At 41.7% G+C, this 21,094-nt stretch overlaps 1 protein-coding gene across 1 annotated transcript; it reads left to right on the forward strand.

The window, feature by feature from the left end:
* The first annotated feature begins 9,516 nt into the window (after window positions 1-9,516).
* slc2a2 (solute carrier family 2 member 2) lies at window positions 9,517-20,059 on the forward strand. The gene is made up of 11 exons (XM_053507596.1): window positions 9,517-9,638; window positions 10,942-11,037; window positions 11,164-11,357; window positions 12,580-12,704; window positions 13,242-13,357; window positions 15,410-15,572; window positions 15,674-15,861; window positions 16,134-16,238; window positions 16,624-16,725; window positions 17,989-18,192; window positions 19,362-20,059. The coding sequence occupies exons 1-11, from the start codon at window positions 9,630-9,632 to the stop codon at window positions 19,557-19,559; spliced, it is 1,500 nt and encodes a 499-aa protein (XP_053363571.1). The 5' UTR covers window positions 9,517-9,629; the 3' UTR covers window positions 19,560-20,059.
* Window positions 20,060-21,094: the final 1,035 nt, after the last annotated feature.

The following is a 21,094-nucleotide window of genomic DNA, read 5'->3' on the forward strand; positions in this document are numbered from 1 at the left end:
TGAGGGACGGGTGTCACCCAAACGGAGCTGCAAACAAGGTTTTACTAGACACTGGATTCAAATAGATGTACAAGTCTCTTTCAGGCTGCTTTCACATTAAGTTCACTCAATGAAAAAACAACTTATTAGTCAAGCTCAGTTTTGAATTAAAACAAGCCATACAAAACTGACCAGGCAATGAGTAACGTTTCCCTATCAACACTCATCCAGTCACTTTACCTTTTAAGTCACCGTCTCTTGCTAATATCTCCTTAAAACCCTATTATGCACTTTGTCCTTCATCTCAGCTCTCCCAAAGTTTCATTTCAAGACTAAGCTCAGCACCCACCTCCAGCAGGTGTCATGAAGCATTGGAAAACTAACCTTACTTAGGTTCAAGGATTAAAATCTAAACCTTGAGCTCATCTTGTGGCACTGCCTCCATCAGGGTGACGAGGCATGGGCAGGAGAACCACAGCTGGAGTATGAGGTGTCACACCAAGCCCTTCAGCACCTGTCAGGTTTCCTGCACCTGAACCAGGATCGTTAAACACCACTGTTGTTTGCCTCACAGGTTGATGATGGCTTGGTGTTTAACATGTTCAGGACTGAGTGCTCAACTGCAACACATCAACTGGGTATCAGACCACTGTGACCCCCTGGTGAATGAACTGTTGTGGTTTATGGAATAAATGTCCCTGTGTTGGTATTAAATCTTAAATGCATTTTCAGATGATGGTTTTTCATCTCTAAACATCTGAAAGGCAGATTGTTATCCTTAGGAAGAGAAGAAGACAAAAGGAAGCAGAGTTGTGTCTTCATTATAGCAGTCATGTGATCTGACCATGGTGCCTAGTGAGAAGAAGAACGGACCTGAGCCCTGGGGAGCCTCCGGAATAAAGCTGTATTTTCATAAAAAGGAATATCAAATTGTGGAACATCAATTCACACTGCTTCTGCTCTTTCTTTGTTTGCTTAAATTAGGAAGCAAATATGATTAGACCGCTGCATTGTGTCCTCGTTAGTCACGATCACAGTGTGTGGCGTCACCGTCTCGTGCTAATATCTCCATAAAACCCTATTATGCACTTTGTCCTTCATCTCAGTGAGCTCTCCCTGTCGCTATAATCTCATAAAAGCAGTGGGTCTAATTTTCATTCTGAGCTCAGAGCTGTTGAATTAGTGATACAGACAGACAGCTGAGGATTCGATGATGTTAAATGGCACAAGATTAAAGCAAGAGGTTTAAGACATGAGGCTTTACCTTTAGACAGATTGATGATCTACAAGGCTAAGGACAGAAGTTTATGGCTGCCAGGCTAGCGCTGTGAAAATAAATCAATGAAAGCATTATTATCCTCCAAATCATGTCTGGCTTACAGGCTCCACCTTCTGACTTTAGGCCACACCTTCTGTCTGAAACAGCTTGATAAAGAGTAACGCTAAACCTACAGCTCTGTGCTTTTACTTGACAGCTAAGAACACTAGAATCGAGCTACATGAAATATGATCAACAAGCCTTACCGATGATTAATAATAACGAATAAAAATAACAAAAACAATAACAGTCACACCCCTAATTTACATACAAACATCACGCCGGTTTAACATATGCTACGCTTCTTGTGGAATTTTTTCGCTTTTCTTTCCGTCTGAAGAACAGATCGAGTGACGCGGCGTGTGTAATTACTCCTTGTTCTCAATATCGTCAGCTGCTGATGTTTAATTCAGTCTAAGGTGCAACATTGCAGATAAAATGCTGGAGGAACAAACTCATTAAAGCAGACATGATGCTATAATATTAAAAAATCCCAGAGTGACAGATGGACAGAGCTGCAGAGCAAAACGCAGTGAGAAATGAAAATGATTAGATTTCAGTCTGTGTCTCTGACCCAAACCACAGCGGGCTCACCGTTATTTATTTATTTCTGAGTTTAAATATGAATTTTTGTCAGTGGGTTTAATATTCTGTCCTGAGTTTCACATGCGGTTAATAATAACTTTATTACACTGACAACTTTTAGATATTTAAAACCAGACTGGAAGTGATTTGAAGCACGGATCCCAGAAACTTTTATTAAAAAAATTTATTCAGAGAAAGAGAGAGAGAGAGAGAGAGAGAGAGAGAGAGAGAGAGAGCAAAAGAGTTTCTGAGGCTTTCAATTCTTGTTTTACAAATATTAAAATATATATACAATTTCATTTTAATTGGTTCTGACACAAAATTGTGAAATACTATAGACTAAAGGGGAAAGAAAAAAGCTCTAAATATTAAACATAAATAATCATAAAAGTTAATAAAAAAATCCAGAAGGAACAGCGAAGTACAAATTCCCCTTAGCCCTTAGAGTCGTGCAAATTTCACTCATCATGCATAATTACACTCAGTCCACCTTTATGATGCCATATTTCTTCAAAAATAGCAAGGATGTCCAATGTTTAATAAAATAAAAAATCATTTAAAGTCCTTTATTTGACCAGAGGAGAGGTTTGTCTTACGGTGTCATATACCCATAATTCTGTTCAGTTTTGTTCCAGCGGGTGTATGGGTAGTACCAGTTTACAGTTTGGACACATCATTTAATTCAATTCTTTCTGTTTAGTTTCTTTATTTTCTACACTCTAAAACAATGCTGGATTTTTTCAAAACTATGAAATAACATTTGGCATCAGGCGGTTGTGATTTTACACGAAAAGATCAGCTGTTCTGGATCAGTTCCTACAATAACAGTATCGTGTCGAGTGTGTTTGTAAAACCCATCAAGCTTCATGATGATGAAACTGTCTCTCATGAAGACCTTCCCAAAAGAACAAGACCAAAACTGAGCTCTACTGCAGAGGAGAAGTTCATTCAGAGTCACCAGCCTCAGAAATCACCAATTAACAACCAGCACCTCAGATTAGAGCCGTTATGAAGCTTTACAGAGCAGAAGGAGCAGATAAACATCTCAATATCAACTGTTCAGAGGAGATTATTGTGTGTTTGGGATAATCAACACCTTCAGTATTGTTTTACAGTGTAGAGAGAAATAATTCGTAAAGACCATGGAATTCGGAGAGGTGTACAAACTTTTGACTGATAGTGTAGATTGCTCGCTTGGCCTGTGCCGGAATGAACTTAAGCAGCTGATAAAGCAGCATTTCTGTGTGAAATAAAACTAAAGTTTTCCATAGAGGATTTGTTGCATGGAGAATAGTTGACAAAATAATGTTTTATAAATGCATAAAGCACTTTATCACTCATAAAACAAAAAGACAAACCTTAATGTACATCATCACTTAAAATAGACACAAATACATTAACTGTAACCCACTTTGTAAAATTCTCCAATGTAAGTGTCCGTCTTTCTTAGACAATGGTGACTTGTATAACGCTCTCCACTGTGGTTTGGCATCGATTCCCATCTGCAAGGCAGCGCGCCAAGGCGAGTCAATCCTCGTATCTAAATTTGTCTTGTTTAAGGATTTCACACATAGCTTGTATATGGCTTTGCTAGAAACTTAACCCCAAAAGTGCCAAATCATGACACGTCTTCGTACGCCTGCGCATTCACCTAGACTTGGTGATTAGTGAAGGAGGAACTTGGATGTGCCAAACCTTTACAGTAATCATTTCATTTTCATAAGTCATCTTTAGTTTACAAAGAACATTAACACGCTGGCCCTGAGAAAAACTACTGTAAGTCCCAGATAGTCATTTTCCAGGGTAAGGTCCGGTCTGGAACCATATATTATGGGCCTGTTCAAAGACCAAAAAATGAGCCAATGTAATTTTCTCTTCTCAAAACTAAACGATTCTAGTCCTTAAAAAAATACAATCACAGTTTAGGAACTACAGTAAGTTAGGGTAATCCTACTGTGGTCCAACAAGAATAGGATTCTCTCCAGTCCCAGTCTTTAGTATATCACAAGCCACTGAAATCCAACTACAGTCTGCTCGTCCCATGAGAAGCTCCAGTATGTACTGGATACAAAAGGCTGCGGTTCTGCTCTGTAGATGAATTAGTCCTTGCCCTTCCTCCACCCTTAGAGACATACAAGACACTTTGTAGCACACTTTGTCGTAAAAAAAAACCCCAATCAGGATTACCTGAATTGCTGACAGTAGGTGCATTAGCGGGTCTACACGGGCCAGCCGATGCCAGAGGGAGGACGCCACCAGGTTATTAGTAACAAGTACCTTCCCTCTGTAGGACAGTTTACCTGCTTCACCTTTCACTTTCTCCACTATACCATCTTCAGTACCTTCAGTTTGTTCCCCAGAAAAACCCCAAGATATTTAAGGCCCTCTCTTGACCACTCAAGGCCATATCACTGTAGGCATTTAACTTTCTTCTTAACCTTATTAAAGAGGTTTGATTGCTAGAGTATAGAGTGTACCAGACAGAGCACTACCTAATACCTCTATTAACTTTAAAAGGAGCACACAAGTCACCCTTTATCTTTAATGTCACTATACAGAATTCTTCTGCTTTTTTTTATCCGGGGTAAAACCGAAAGCTTTTGATTGTGCAAATGATTGTGTTCAACTCTGTCAAATGCTTTCTCTTGATCTAAAGACACTAGACTAAACTTCAGCTTTAGCACTTTCTCCAATCTACATTTCTAGAATTTCTATGATTTATAAAATATTGCCATAAACCGATCTTCCAAGCCCACAGTAGGTCTGCTCAGGATAAAGAACAGAGACTGTTTTCCAGCTGTTGGAGATATGGGTCTCCAAGATGTCATTTAAATCACCTTTCTTATGCAGAAGTGTGAGGACAGCTCTGCAGCTGATGAGCGGCAGGTGCCCCTGGCTAAACTGTCACTCAGCACCACCAGAAGATCTTCACCCAGCTGAGGCCAGAAGGTCTTATTACTCAGGGTCTTACAGGCCATCTATACCTGGTGCTTTAACACATTCCATGACTTGAAGGGCTTTGTGTAGTTCATCTAGTGTCAGCCTCAGTGAGGTCTGAATGTGCTTCTGTGGTCATTTAAGGTCTGCTGGCAGGGAGAGCAGCTCATCGGAGACATGAATTCTGCACATCTACCTATAATGGCCTTTTTCGTATTCTGGCCAGATCAGACAAGTGCTCCCTATCTTCTGACCTTAAAGCGTGAATTAGTCTCTTCTGGCCATTCTTTTTTCCAAATTGAAAAAAAAAATCTTTGAAGTTTAAAGGAGCGTTCATTACTGCCACGCTTTGAAAGCAGGACCTGATGAGAGCTCCATGCACGGTTGTGCTTGTTCTTGCAAGTCTAATATCTCCTTTGCTATGGTTTCCATGGATCCAGTTAAGTCCTTTGTGCCACTAAGAATATACTGTTGACAAATTTGTTTAATCTGAACCTGAAAAAGTCCAACTAATGTTTCAAAGACTGGAAGGAAGACTTTGTGTTCCTAACATTTTTACAGAATTCTGGATCAGAAAGAAGATGCAACACACAGACAGACAAGCTGTAACACACCAAACTCTCGTCTGTAAAGCCAACTGGAACGACTGAACAACTGCTGAACCAAGTTGATACTTAAATACATAAAATCTAATTATCTTAAGATAAAAGGATAAAATTTTAAAGATAAAATATTAATATAGCAATGAACCCCTGTGTACTGTGTCTGGTAAAAAAAAAAAAATCCTCTAAACATCAACACACTCTGCTCCATTTAAATTTAATGAAAAACACAAATTCCACTTATAATTGTGAAGAAATTTAAGCATGACAATTAAAACAAAATCATGATAAATGGTTTCGCATTAGAGGTCTCCTTCACCACCGATCATTAGGAATTAATTTCCTTAATGTTCTTTTGATTCTGTAAAGCTACTTTGCAACAATGACCATTGTTAAAAGTGCAATATAAATCAAATCAAATTGAATTGAATTGAGTTGAGTTGAGTTGAGATGCTCGTCTGTCGTTATCTCCTGTTTCTGTCCCAGCTGTCTCGCTAACAGTGCGTGCTTCATTTTCAGCTCTATAGGAGCGCTTGGCTCATTATTACTCTTGATGTTTTTTCCCTTTTTTTAACCACATAATTGCAAATGTTACCATTTATATTCAGGGTCAGATCTAAGTCCTCTTCGCTATCATTCAGTATCAGGTTGGAAAAACGTCGAAAAGATACGACATGATTCAGAAGTGAAGATAAAAATCTGAAACAGTGTGTGATGCCACGCCTGTGATGTCATAAGGTCACATGACCTATTAGCTAAAGGCTGTTTATCTATCTATCTATCTATCTATCTATCTATCTATCTATCTATCCTTCCCTCTCCACATGCCTGTCTCTCTCTCTCTCTCCCTCTAATTGTCCTACACTTGTCTCTCTGTCTGTCTGTCCATACACTGGTCTCCTCATCATCTGTCCCGTCCTACCCGTCAGTAATCGACTCTGAGTGAGTAAAGCACTAATCATGCTAACGGCGAGGTCAGTCCGAGGTAAGCGAGTTGTTATGCTAACTGTCTCCTGACTGACTGACTGTTAGCCACATTAGCATTTTGGAGCAGCAGTGACAGGCGTGTCCTCTCGCAAAAGGGCACCGGAGACGAGTTTGGAGGCGACTTACTGACCCATCTGCCTGTGCGTGTGTGTGTCTGTGCGTGTGTGTGTCTGTGCGTGTGTGTGTGTGTGTCTGTGTGTAAGTGTGTGTGTCTGTTTGCCAAATGCACAGCTTGGGAGAAAGGGCTGGATGTCCTTCACAGAAACTGAAGGTCAAATCAGATCCAACAAGAAAACATATTCATGAGGCATCAGAGGAGACGGATACAGACGACCGCGCAGAGAATACATTAGCGCTGCAGAATACAGCTAGCTAGCAGAAACACTTAGCATCATGTCTGCCCTTCTTTCTAGAAACTTTTTTTGTCTAGAAAAAAAACTGGAGAAGAAATATTTCACAAAGTGTTTCACTTAGTTCCTGAGCTGGGAGTTAGCGAGCTAGCAAGCGGGTATGAGTTTACACTAGTAGCTCGTGTCTCACCCTACACACCCACTATCACACTATAAAAAAACTCATCTGTTATCGTAATGTTAGCTTTTCGCTTGTGGGCGTGGCCTGTCCAAGGACATTAGTACATTTACATTTGGCAGACGCTCTTATCCAGAGCAACTTACATTTTTATCTCATTACACATCTGAGCAGTTGAGGGTTAAGGGCCGCGCTCAAGGGCCCAACAGTGGCAACTTGGTGGTTGTGGGGTTTGAACCTGGGATCTTCTGAACCGTAGTCCAATGCCTTAACCACTGAGCTACCCCTAGCTATAACATACCTTCTACCTACCTTCTTCACACAACAACTTGGCACGGAGGTTTTCCTCCAGATGCCCTTCCTGATGCAAACCTCCCATTCTATCCTGAATTAGGATCCAAACTGCTAACAATCTACCAACGACATGCTAATAAGTGTGAAAATCAAATTAGTCATGTGGTTTGTGTGTTACAGCGATGTTTTCAGATTTAATTAGCAAAGTGAGCATAGCATGTTAGCTACATACAGTTCACTCACCATAGATACGGACACACTCTGCTCGGACCTTCAGTGTGTTCAGAAGCTAACCGCTATTTGGAGCGAAAGCCGTGAGCAGGAACCTGAAGCAACGTTACACCGGGTTTAATCAGCTTTCCTTTTAATTAAAGAATTAAATCTCTACAAAAGCTGATGATGTCATCGTCTCTAAATGTGTTCTGTCTGATTTCCCTTTTTTGTTTTTGTCCATTTGTCTGTCTTTTCATCCATCTCCCTGTTTTTTTCTCCATCAGACTTTGGCTCTTTTTGCCAGTGTCTGTTTTCTCAATCTGTCTGTCTGTTCGTCTTTTCTGTTTATTTGCTCATCTTTCCATCTGCCACAGTTTTTTTGTCTATCTGTTTTCTCTTCCTACAATTAGTTAAGAAAATCTATATAATATAAGTCAAGCCCAGGCCCTGTGAGACGTGAGGCTTAGTTAGCGGTGATGTTGTGCCTCCTGGTGGACATCACATATAACTTTCTTGATTTTAAAGCATAATCACCTTTTATTTATCTTACAGGGTTTTTTTAATGTTTTTTTTTTTATGTTTCTCGTTTCTCAGAGCAGAACTGTAACTTCTCAAAACTCTGTCTATAAACACTTTCTCCACACCATGAAAAAAAAAAAAATCCTGCGGCTCTGTTGCGTGTCACAGAATTAAAGCTAAAATTTACTTTTTTTCCTACTATATTTACTATTTTTTCCCCAACAAGTTTCATCTGTCCAGCTTGGTGCTTCTTCTGATGTACCCCTGGGGTTTTCCCATCAAAGGCCTTCCTCTGTCCAACTCAACACTGCTTCAGGTCAAGCTGCGACTCACTGTAAATGCAAACTCGCGCTTCTTGTAACAATCCGGGGCTTTGTCAACCAAGCGTGGAACTACATCTGTACAGCCTGGTGCTTTTCTCCCCCAGGGACCTGCAGGAGCAAGTGGAGAAGAATTGTGTTGGTATTTATTTTTCAGTGTTGGTTTGATGTCGTTGGAGATACTGTAATAAAGTGAAACCTTGAAACCTTGTATGTCCAGCATGGGACTTTTTCCTCAAATCTGGTGTTTCTTTTTCTTTTATGGAACATAGAGCATAGAGCAATTTTTTTTTTTCTAAGGAAACCTAGTTTTATTCAACTTTTCTTTTTTGCAAACTCTTGGGCTTTGTCAAACAACCTTTAAAACTTCTTTTCCATGAGACCAGGGAAATCATCTATGAACCTAGAACCTAGAACCAACTTCTGCTCAGTCTGGGGCTTTTCTCATCCAATCTGTGGCTTCTGAGATTTCTCAAGGAAGTATCTGTACAAGTTGAGGAAACATTCTTCTGTCCAAAGAAGCCCAGGTTCTTTTGCATCCTGGATCCAACACAATCTGTCCAATCTGCTGGTTTTTCATCCAACAGGTTTTCTTCCTCCTCTTCCTACTGCTAATCCTCTTCTTCTTCTTCTTCTTCTTCTTCTTCCTTCCAGCAGGATGTTACTTCCACTTAAGCTTGGCTCCTATCAGACACGAGGTTTCTCCTTTCAGGGTGCACTTGTCCAATCTAGGGCTCTTTCTAACTCTCACAGGGCAATCACTGACCCACAGGAGGCAGAACCCAGGACTGTCCTAATGTCTGTATTCGTCCTTCTCTCTCTCTCTGTCTCTCTCGCTGTCTGTTTGTCTCTCACCCCTCAGACTTTGTTCTGCCCCTTAGCTGTCACTGATTAACTCTGTTATTTAACTCTGATGGGAACAACGCAGACTCAGCGTTATTATCCAATTCATTGATTTAAAAAAAAAATTTAATAAGTGTGAGATTTAAATAAAATGAAGCTGAATGAACCTAAAGGAAGATTTCTGTTTCTTAAGATCGCTTTAAAAATGTGCTATATTTATCTCAAACATCTTTTATTATTTTGATATTTATTATAAATGGGTATTACAGAATTAAGTCCACCTGTTTACCCAACAAACACACACACACACACACAGAGACACACTAATTGCTAATAATGAAGTTGTACTTTGAGCATGTGGGTGCGCATGCATGCATGTGGTGTGTGAGTGTGAGTGTGTTCATGTGCATGCGTGTGTGTTTGATCATTTACCTGTGATTGAGAAAGCAACAGCAGGACCTTGGAGTGTGTGTTTATAACAGAGCACACAGGAGGATCACCGACATGGAGAAGGTAAAGTGTTCGTGTTTTTTTATTTAAAAAAATATTTATAAGGAGGACATTAATAAATAAATAAATAAATAAATAAGACAAATGATGCAAAAACAGCAGTCGTGTTCATTAAAAAAAAATAATAATAATTTAGCAGTCTGTGTGTGTGTGTGTGTGTGTGTGTGTGTGTGTGTGTCCTTGTAGTTTGATTTCGGCAATTTTTTTATTTATTTATGTGCAAAAAATATTTATTTAAATGTTAATTATTTGCATTTCTGTTTACTCTGTTTTAGTCAAAGTTTATTTCTGAATTAAAGATAATCTACATCATGATATTGTAATTTATACTTGTATACAGTATGGAAAGTACACTGTATCCTAAAAAAATAAATCACAATTATTATTTTTTAAAGAAGTCCTATTGCATAAATTCTTAGTGGATTATTAAAGTGTAAAAAAAAAAGAAAAAGTGTAAATGTAAACATAAAGTGTAAAGTCATAAAATGCATGATGTTAAAACACCCCAGTTTTTATGAATGGTGTGTATGTGTGTGTTGCAACTTGATTTTACTTTAACATGGAATATTCTTTTCAGTTCTGTGTTCACTATGTGTGTGTGTGTGTGTGTGTGTGTGTGTGTGTGTGTGTGGTTTATTCATATTTTTATCCTTAAATCAGTACGATAGTCACCTCACCTTCGTAAGCGAGTCTGTGAGCCACTTGACACATGTCACATGATGTGCTGTAAATGTGGAGTCGAGATCAGGTGCAGATCAGGCAGGAGATATCTATGGAGAAACATGATGAAAAACAAACATTGTCCCTATTTGTGACTGTTGCATTAAACTCGTTTAACTGTCGCTGCTTTATTTTCTGTCTGCATCTTAAATAACTTAAGTACACAAATAAGTACAGAAAAGATTTTTATTTAAAAATGAAATTCTTTCTGAGTTACAGAGCGCTGACAATGGAGACTCGTTTCATAAATGTTAAATAAAAATCTCCTTCTGAAGAAATCACCATGTTAATGCGGATGAGTGGACCGCGCGCTGTCGTGTCCCTGTGAATGAGCTGTTACTATAGAAACGCTAACATGTCCGAGTGTGGTATAAACTCTGTTATTATCTATTCTGATATTGATATTTACTCAACCACTTTAGATTGGATGTTTCCTTTTTAAACATCCAGAAAAACTTCCTGCTTCATGTACGTTCATGTGTAACTCAATTTCCCACTGATCATCTGATTCATACTTTTTAATGCAATTTTACTGCATTTTATTTCATGTGTGTGTGTGTGTGTGTGTGTGTGTGTGTGTGTGTAGCAGTTAACAGGTACTCTGGCTCTGGCTGTGTGTGCTGCTGCTCTTGGTTCTCTACAGTTCGGATATGGGATTGGAGTTATAAATGCACCACAGAAGGTCTCTCTCTCTCTCTCTCTCTCTCTCACACACACACACACACACACACGCATTATTATTATTATTAGTAGTAGTAGTAGTAGTAGTGGTGTAGGTATTGACAACAAAAAAGGTATTGTGTTGCAGGTCATCAAAGAGCACTATGCGCGCACACTCGGCTTTCCAGGCTTTGATGAACATGATAACGCTACACTACCTGACGGTGATGACGCGCAGAAGTCCACTCTGACCATGTACTGGTCTTTATCGGTGGCCATGTTTCCTGTTGGAGGAATCATCTCCTCCTTCCTGGTGGGATTCGTAGCTGATTTCAGAGGAAGGTGAAGAACTCTAATGTTTTAAAAAGAGAAGCATAGTTACAGTACACCATTCAGCCGTAACACTACAACACAAAACATCCCTAGTGTCAGCTCTGGCCCTTGGACACACACTCTGGTTGTTGTGACCATCCTGTACCTGTCACGCAGGTGTGATATTCGGATGTACCCATCCTGTGCGGGTGTTGTTACACGTGATCAGCCGTCCTTCCTGTCTCCCTGTAGCGCCGTCTTAGGCGTCTCACGGTGCGGACATGGCGATTTATCGCCCTAGCCACATCAGCGGTCCTCATGCCTCCCTGCAGCATGCCTAATGCACGTTCACGCAGATGAGCAGGGACCCTGGGCATCTTTCTTTGGGTGTTTTTCACAGTCGGTAGACAAGTCTCTTTAGTGTCCTGCGTTTTTAGAACTGTGACCTTAAACGCCTACTTTCTGTAAGCTGTTAAGGTCTTAACGACCATTCCACAGGTGCATGTTAATTAATTGATTATGGTTAATTGAACATGCATGGAAAACATTGTTTAAACCCTTTACAATGAAGATCTGTAAAGTTATTTGGATTTTTACAACATTATTGTTGAAATACACAGTCCTAAAAAAGGGACGTTTCTTATTTTGCTGAGTGTGTGTGTGTGTGTGTATGTGTGTATATATATATATATATATATATATATATATATATATATACACATACACACACACACACACACACACACACATACATTTTTCTGGCTTACAAATAATAGGAGAAACAAACAGAATTACATAAATAAGGATTCTCTTTAATAACAGAGATGCTTTTAATGTTGCCCCTATTGGCCCCTCCCAATGTTTTTGCTCTCTCTCTTTCGCTCTCTCTGTCTCTCTCCCTCTCTCTCTCTCTCTCTCTCTCTCTCTCTCTCTCTTTCAGGTGGTTTTATTGTTTTTTCAGCCTAATGATGGCCACCTTTACTGCATAGACACCTGTTTGGACCTCATGTTGAGAGTTTGTGTGAACAGCTACCAAATGCAAACCTAACACTCATAACACCTCCAGGCCTTTTATCTCTTTGATTATGAATATAGACATTATTCATGAGCTGGACGAGTATACAAATGCTGTATTTTCGAAATGGTTAATGCCAGAGTTGAATTAAAGCTGAAAATCATGACTTCACTCACATCTTCAGCACTACTAATCATGATGATGATGATGATGATGATGATGATGTGTGTTTCTCAGGGTTAAAGGCATGCTGGTGATGAACATTCTCTCTGTGGTTGCCGGTCTTCTCATGGGTTTGGCTAAAATGGGATATCCACACATCATGGTGATCACGGGACGCGCCATCATGGGCTTCTACTGCGGTAAACACTGCGTCTGTACTCCAGGGTGGTGGTTCACACACACACACACTTCCTCTCCCGCCCCTGACTGAGAGCTGGGGGACTGTTACTGTAGCAGCTGAGGGACAGAGGGAGTCATCTGCCAAATCAGTTCATGTGTAAATCATTCACAGGAGCTCTGACACCAGAAATGTCCCTGAAAATACAGCCATATGGGAAGGGGGTTTATTAAGTCTATACATCTGTGCAATCTTTTTTGTTATTATTATTATTAAATGAGCATTTTGTAAAACGCACTTCAGAATAATGTAATGAAGCTGGAAGATTTAGCTCAGGTCATCCATAGGAGGCGCCCTCTCAAATTTTAGTCTCATTTTTGTGGGTGTGGTGGGAGGGGAACGCAGGTGATAAGAGTTTATACACAGCAGATTTTTAATTGGCTATAAGCACATACAGTGCACACCACTTAATTTATTTAAACCAAAATGATTTGTAAACAGGAAATGATTTTTGTAAACAGGAAGTGGGTTTACAGTTTTCCCCCTCTCTCTGTCGCAGGTCTCTCGTCTGGACTCGTTCCGATGTACATCGGTGAAATCGCTCCAGTGAAGTACAGAGGTGCGTTAGGAACGGCGCACCAGCTCGCCGTTGTCACTGGCATCCTTATCAGCCAGGTAAACACCCGGCCTGGCTCGGTGCAGCCTCGGGGTCAAAGGGCAATCGATTGGTGAGCGGCCTGTGGTTTACAGTCCACACCATCCAAGTACTGAAAATATTCACCCAAATATCTCAGTGTAAAGTCTCATAGAGGGAGGCGTGGCCTCAGTGTGTGTAATGTCAGTCACAGTAAAGAGGCGTGGCCTCAGTGTGTGTAATGTCAGTCACAGTAAAGAGGCGTGGCCTCAGTGTGTGTAATGTCAGTCACAGTAAAGAGGCGTGGCCTCTGGGTATGTGGGGTAAGTTCTAGAGAAGGAGGCGTGGCCTCTGTTTGTGTGTAATGTCAGTCACAATAAAAGAGGCGTGGTCTCTGGGTATGTGAGTAGGAGGCGTGGCCTCAGTGTGTATAAGGTCAGTCACAGTAAAGGAGGCGTGGCCTCAGCATGTGTATAATGTCAGTCACAGTAAAGGAGGCGTGGCCTCAGCATGTGTATAATGTCAGTCACAGTAAAGGAGGCGTGGCCTCTGCATGTGTAATGTCAGTCACAGTAAAGGGGCGTGGCCTCAGTGTGTGTAATGTCAGTCACAATGAAGGAGGCATGGTCTATGTGTATGTGGGGTCAGATCTAGAGAAGGAGGCGTGGCCTCTGTTTGTGTGTAATGTCAGTCACAATAAAAGAGGCGTGGTCTCTGGGTATGTGAGTAGGAGGCGTGGCCTCAGTGTGTATAAGGTCAGTCACAGTAAAGGAGGCGTGGCCTCAGCATGTGTATAATGTCAGTCACAGTAAAGGAGGCGTGGCCTCAGCATGTGTATAATGTCAGTCACAGTAAAGGAGGCGTGGCCTCTGCGTGTGTAATGTCAGTCACAGTAAAGAGGCGTGGCCTCTGCATGTGTAATGTCAGTCACAGTAAAGGGGCGTGGCCTCAGTGTGTGTAATGTCAGTCACAATGAAGGAGGCATGGTCTATGTGTATGTGGGGTCAGATCTAGAGAAGGAGGCGTGGCCTCTGTTTGTGTGTAATGTCAGTCACAATAAAAGAGGCGTGGTCTCTGTGTATGTGAGTAGGACGTGTGGCCTCAGTTTGTATAAGGTCAGTCACAGTAAAGGAGGCGTGGCCTCTGTGCGTGTATAATGTCAGTCACATTATACACATTATATAAAGGAGGTGTGGCCTTTGTGTGTGTGGGGTCAGTCACAGTAAAAGAGGCGTGGTCTCTGGGTGTGTGGGGTCAGTTCTAGAGTAGGAGGCGTGGCCTCAGTGTGTATAAGGTCAGTCACAGTAAAGGAGGCGTGGCCTCTGCATGTGTAATGTCAGTCACAGTAAAGGGGCGTGGCCTCAGTGTGTGTAATGTCAGTCACAATGAAGGAGGCATGGTCTATGTGTATGTGGGGTCAGATCTAGAGAAGGAGGCGTGGCCTCTGTTTGTGTGTAATGTCAGTCACAATAAAAGAGGCGTGGTCTCTGTGTATGTGAGTAGGACGTGTGGCCTCAGTTTGTATAAGGTCAGTCACAGTAAAGGAGGCGTGGCCTCAGTGTGTGTGTAATGTCAGTCACATCGGAGGAGGTGTGGCCTCTGTGTGTGTAATGTCAGTCACAATAAAAGAGGCGTGGCCTCTGCGTGTGTAATGTCAGACACAGTAAAGGAGGCGTGGCCTCTGTGTGTGTAATGTCAGTCACAGTAAAGGAGGCGTGGCCTCTGCGTGTGTATTGTCAGTCACAGTAAAGGAGGCGTGGCCTCTGCATGTGTAATGTCAGTCACAGTAAAGGAGGCGTGGCCTCTGCATGTGTAATGTCAGTCACAGTAAAGGAGGCCTCTGGGTGTGTGGGGTCAGTTCTAGGAAAGGAGGCGTGGCCTCTGTTTGTGTGTAATGTCAGTCACAATAAAAGAGGCGTGGCCTGTGGGTATGTGGGGCCAGTTCTAGAGAGGGAGGCGTGGCCTCTGTCTGTGTGTCCTGTCAGTCTCAGTAAAGGAGGGGGTGTGGCCTCTGAGTGATGAAAATGTCCTTTTTTTGGTTTAGAGTGAAACATTTTAAAAAGCGGTGCTTACAGTACGTCCATGTACTTCAGGTCCTGGGTCTGGACTTCCTGTTAGGGAACGATGAGCTGTGGCACGTGCTGCTGGGCTTCTCTGGAGCCATCGGAATTCTGCAGAGTTTGTTGCTGCCATTGTGTCCTGAGAGTCCGAGATACCTGTACATCAAACTGGGCAAGAAGGAGGAGGCGTGCAAAAGTATTACCTTTACTTTATTTACTACAATTTAATCATTTTTTCATGATGTGTTTGATATTCCCTGTGTTTTCGTCTGAACGGTTTGCCGCGTCTGCCTCCAGGTTTAAAGCGTCTAAAGGGAGAATACGACACGTCGAAGGACATGGCAGAAATGCAGGCAGAGAAAGAGGAGGCCATGAAAGAGGCCAAGGTTTCAATATGGCGTCTTCTACGAGCAGAGCAGTATCGCCAGCAGCTCTTCGTGGCTCTGACGCTGCATCTGTCGCAACAGTTCTCCGGGATTAACGCTGTGAGAAACAACCCTGCTCGCTTTTATCTGCTTTCAGATATTATCTGCAGTTTAAAGGCTTCATGGGCAACACTAAGTCGGTTTGATATTTCTGAACCTAAAGAGTCGAGTGAAGTTAAAGAGAGAACTGAATCAGTGAAGTGACTCGTGATTCTTCTCTCTCGCAGCTTTTTATATTTATTTTTTTATTGGCCCCATCATTGGGATAGTGTTTTTATAGCCGCCGTCAAACAATAATATTTGTTCTGCTCTCTGCCTGATTTTTATTTCAGATCTTTTATTACTCCACCTCCATTTTCCACACGGCCGGAGTCGCTCAGCCCGTCTACGCCACCATCGGGGTCGGAGTCGTAAACACAGTCTTCACACTGCTCTCAGTGAGTGCATGCTAATGACAAGACAAACAGTGGTGGGAACACACACACACACACACACACACACAGAAGCTGCTAAGAAACGGTCGAGAGCCTTTATCTGCACAGAAACAGAATTACATGCGACGCTCATCTGATCCTTTCACTACTTAGCAATGTTCTGTACAGTGTGGATGTGTTTCAAACCACACATACATCCTATTCACTACAGAGTGCACTAATACACCATGATCAGGTCACTGTGGGCGTGTCCTAAATCACACACACACCCTATACACTACATAATGCACATATGCATAAATATAGATATTATAACATGATTACTAACCCCAGATTAAAGTGTGTTTTGTGTGTGTGTGTGTGTGTGTGTGTGTGTGTGTGTGTGTAGGTGGTTCTAGTGGACCGGGCCGGGAGAAAAACCCTGCTGTTAATCGGGTTCGGTGGAATGTGTGTGTGTGCAATGGGAATGACCATCGGACTGGTTAACCTGGTGAGGTCATTAAAACTCACACTCATGTTACAATGTGAAAACAATGTGTCTCACCACCTGTCTGCCCTCCATGTCATGTCTGTGGTGTTTCAGTGGGCGTGGATATGGGCGGGGCATTAACGTTAAATGTAGAAGGTTGGTGTGATAAAGCAGTCTGTCTCTTACACTTACAACTTACCAAACTATGGAACTTTTTATCTATAGCTACATTTAATGTTCAGTGCAGTGAGTTATTCTAGAGAATTAATCAACCCTGGTGTAATGCTGATTATACTGTACATAAAGGTGAGGGGTATGGAGAGGGCATGCAGTACCTGCTGTATGACACGGGAAGGAAGAATAATCAGTGATAGATGAGAGTGTGTGTCTGGAAGTTTACCGTGACACTTAAGTAAAAAAAAAAAAAATCTTAACACCAAAGTCCAAAAAAAGTAATGTGCAGACGGATTCTCGTAAATGGGAGTTGAGCAATTCACACCCAGTAATGAGATAAGATAAAGTGAGAGCGGTTCAAGTGTCTGATGAGTTAATGAGCTGCAGGTACCATGAGTTTGCAGTCTTCTAAATGCGCTGTCTCTGGTGGACATTCAGGGTACTGCAGCGTGTACAAGGCGTGTGTTTTCATTGCTGTTCTGTAGCCCCATTTTGTTTTTTTTAATAACCATATAGGGCTTAGTATACACAGTTTAAAGTCTGGAGCCTCGGCGTGCACATATATTTTTCTTAATCGTCATTGACTTATGCTTTGTTTCTGGCACGTATCTTCTCACGTATCTGTGCTGCTCGGGTTTTAAGGGTTTTTAAATAAAAACAGGTCTCAGTGACAATTCAGGGGGGGGGGGGGGTGGAGTATATATACTATAAAATATACTACATGAATTGATTATTTTTTTATCTCACTTTTGTACTTTTTTCCATTCACAAGAACGCATAAATTCCTGTTAATTTTAGCCTCCTAAAGCACTATGTCTTTATCTTAAGGGTCAAAAGTAAAAAAAAAAACTTACCTTAATATATATCAGCATACAGACAGATTTATTTGTTAAACACTGACTCTACGGTTCTCTGTTTGAGAAATAAAGTATATGTCCCTGTTAGCTGTATGGATGTAACACGAGAGCTGGATACGGTGGTCGGTTTTGCATAGTGGCCACTCACGGTACTGCAGTGCACCTTGTGCCTCAAAATAAATTTCCCCAAATAATCGCTGATTACTGCACAAAATATTGGTTTATTGTCTTTTCTTATGCTTGTGTTTTCCAGAACAAGTACACCTGGATGAGTTACCTGAGCATGACGGCCATTTTTCTGTTTGTGAGCTTCTTTGAAATCGGACCAGGTCCTATCCCGTGGTTCATAGTGGCTGAACTGTTTAGTCAGGGTCCGCGACCTGCTGCCATCACGCTCGCCGGATTCTGCAACTGGACCTGTAACTTCATCATCGGCATGTGTTTCCCTTACATAGAGGTACAGTGGTTTTATAAAAGCACAACTTTAACGTTTATTTTAAGATTATTCATTTGTACCAGGTACCATTGAGGCTTAGCAGTTAGCACTGTGGCCTCGCGACTCCTGGGTCTAGAGTTCGATTCCCAGCCAGGCTCGATTCCCGTCTCTGTGTGCATGGCGTTTGCATGTTCTCCCAGTGCTTGGTGGATTTCCTTCGGGTACTCCATGAATGAGTGTGTGGCCTGCAAAGTCTTCTGGGATAGGCTCCGCCCCAGGACCCTGTACACAGGATAAAGTGGAATGTGGAGAAAGTGGCCACGCCCCCTACACTTTGACTGATAGGACACATACATAGAGTAAACTTACCCAAATGTTTGGTGTAATGACAGACGATTCTGTACCTCAGTTTAAACTCATCTGGGTGATAACGGATAGCAGGGATTGATCTGCACTCTGTTAGGAGGCTGGAAGTTCAGTATAACAGGAGATGTGGAGAAGTTCATATGGAGTCCAGTTGGTTATTGGAGGCTCAGGTAGACTGTAGGAAACTCCAGTCCTGAACTATAGAGCGACTGCGGTCACGACTCCTCAGAGAACAGCTGTCTGTATCAGCCGAGGACAGGACTGTCTTCATGGTGAAGTGGAACCGTCTCCAGTCACCACACGCATCCCAGACAGACCACATGGGGCGTCCATGTAACCAGATCTCCAACCAGAAGAGGGACACCAGGACGAGTCCAGGTCCAGAGGACAAAGGTGGATCAATGGTGGTTCAGAAGAGACATGGTGAGAGAGACAGGGAGAGAGAGAGGAGAAGAAGAGAAAGCTTGTGTAAAGCTGCTTTGCGACAATGTCAATTGTTAAAAGCGCTATACAAATATCTTTAAATTTAATTGAGAAGAGGAGAGATAACAGTTAGGTATGGTCACAGTCACATGATGTATAAGGTAAATGTATATTAACTGTAGAGTGCAAGCAGGGTCCCTGACAGGACTAACTATGACATCATAACTAAAAGGGAGGAGCCAGAAGGAAACACAAACATGAGGGGGAACTGAGATGTAAAGCAAACAATCACCTCACCGTCAACAGGGCAGCATCTAAACATACCAGTTCACCATAATACTCTAAATACATCTCCTATATATCTCTTATAAATACAACAATCTCTTATACATTCTCTGCAGAAACTCTGTGGCACGTATGTCTTCATCATCTTCATGCTTCTCCTGGCTGGATCCACCATCTTCACGTTTTTACGAGTTCCTGAGACTAAAGGCAAAACCTTCAAGGAAATCGCGGCAGTGTTTGAGAAGCATCTTGCCGCATCCCAGGCCGAGGTGGAGACGGAGCTGCAGCAGCTCAAAACCTCATCGGAGGCCTGAAGTCTGGTTACATTAATCTCAACTTCCTAAATTATGGACAGGCAGAGATAATAAAAACAGTCTGAATGATGTTTTATCCCAGGGAGAAGCACCGCAGACGGAGTGCTAATGCTAACACAAATGCCTGTTACTTAGAACTTTCATTTAAATCAATATACAGTAATGTCAATTAATTTTTTATTTTATTACACAGAAACTCTGCGTTGCTGAAATTGTTATGATTATAAATATATTATTATTTAACAAAGATTAACGGTCTCTGGAAGGAGTCTCCAGTGTCAGTGTCCAGAGAGTCGGACCTGCCTCAGCATCTCTACTGTTAAAACTATTTAACCTAATGTTATGTTTGGTTTATTGCATTACTCTTTTAACAGATATTTAAAGGACAGCAGCAAAAACTGCCCTCAAATAACTTTTATTCATTACAGCAACAGTATTATTTGTGTAGTTGTGAATAAGCTAACAATAAATCAACAATAAACTGTTAGTGTTCTTTATAATCCACTGTCCACCTTCCTGTCTCAGAGTTCTGTGAAAATCGCTTATTCGCTTATAATGTGAAATCGCTTTGTGTGTGTGTGTGTGTGTCTTACAGCAGAGTTTTAGGGGCGTGTTTAACAATAATAATAATAATAATAATAATAATAATAATGATGATAATAATAATAATAATAATAATAATAATAGAGGAACATGTGACCTGCTCCTTAAGTTCTGGCTCTTTGCTCAAACTGGGGCGTCTTCAAACCCGTCCCCTTGCTTTCTGCCCACCCTGGGACTTCTTCCCTATCCAAATACAACCTGAGGCTATACTTGCTCATTTACCGGTCTTTATGTCATATTCAAACTGTGTCCTCTGTAGCCACTAGGTGGCAGTAAAACACAAACTATAAGAAAATCATCACCAGAAATCATGCCTGGGGTCAGCCAGAATACAGCGTCCCCTGGAGTAGAGAGGGTTAAGGTCCTTGCCCAAGGGCTGAACAGTGGTACCTTAGTGGTGTGACCCCGTAACCTACAGTCTTTACCAGTTGATCCACCACTGCTCCTGAGTCATCATATCCGACCCCAGGCTTCCTTTTGCCCCAATTCTCGGGATTCCTGTCCAAACTGAGGAAAATGAAGCACCATCAGTGTGGGAGTGTTGGGTTTAAAACCTCACTGTTCTCTCCTGTTTTTATCATAAAGACAAAAATACACGAGGTGAGTGTGAATCGAACTTGAGTCCGCATTTTTGGGTGAAATGTAGCTGATGCTGCAGTTTAAACAATGAACTGGAACAGAGTTAATGAATCAGAACATTTATCATCTGGACTGAAGGTGATGGACATAGCGGCCTTGAGAATGTGGAGAGGAATCAGACTGATGAGGGAAGGGCGTTAGAGTTAAGAGGAGATAACACTTCTGCAGGAGAAATGTCACACAAGTGTTTACTCTGAAAGCTGGAGATAAGTGGTGGAAGGGAAAAAAAGGAGGTGGTGGAGAACGTGATCGTGTGATTAACAGAGGAGAGATCTGTGAACTCAGTGAAAGTT

This window comes from Clarias gariepinus, chromosome 11 (assembly GCF_024256425.1).
Source record: "Clarias gariepinus isolate MV-2021 ecotype Netherlands chromosome 11, CGAR_prim_01v2, whole genome shotgun sequence".
Lineage (NCBI taxonomy): Eukaryota > Metazoa > Chordata > Actinopteri > Siluriformes > Clariidae > Clarias > Clarias gariepinus.

Excerpts from the sequence above, each read along its gene's own strand:
- slc2a2 (XM_053507596.1), top strand. Across the intron at positions 11,358-12,579 it reads GTAGCTGATTTCAGAGGAAG|GGTTAAAGGCATGCTGGTGA; the intron begins GTGAAGAACTCT and ends TGTGTTTCTCAG. Across the intron at positions 13,358-15,409 it reads CTGGCATCCTTATCAGCCAG|GTCCTGGGTCTGGACTTCCT; the intron begins GTAAACACCCGG and ends CATGTACTTCAG.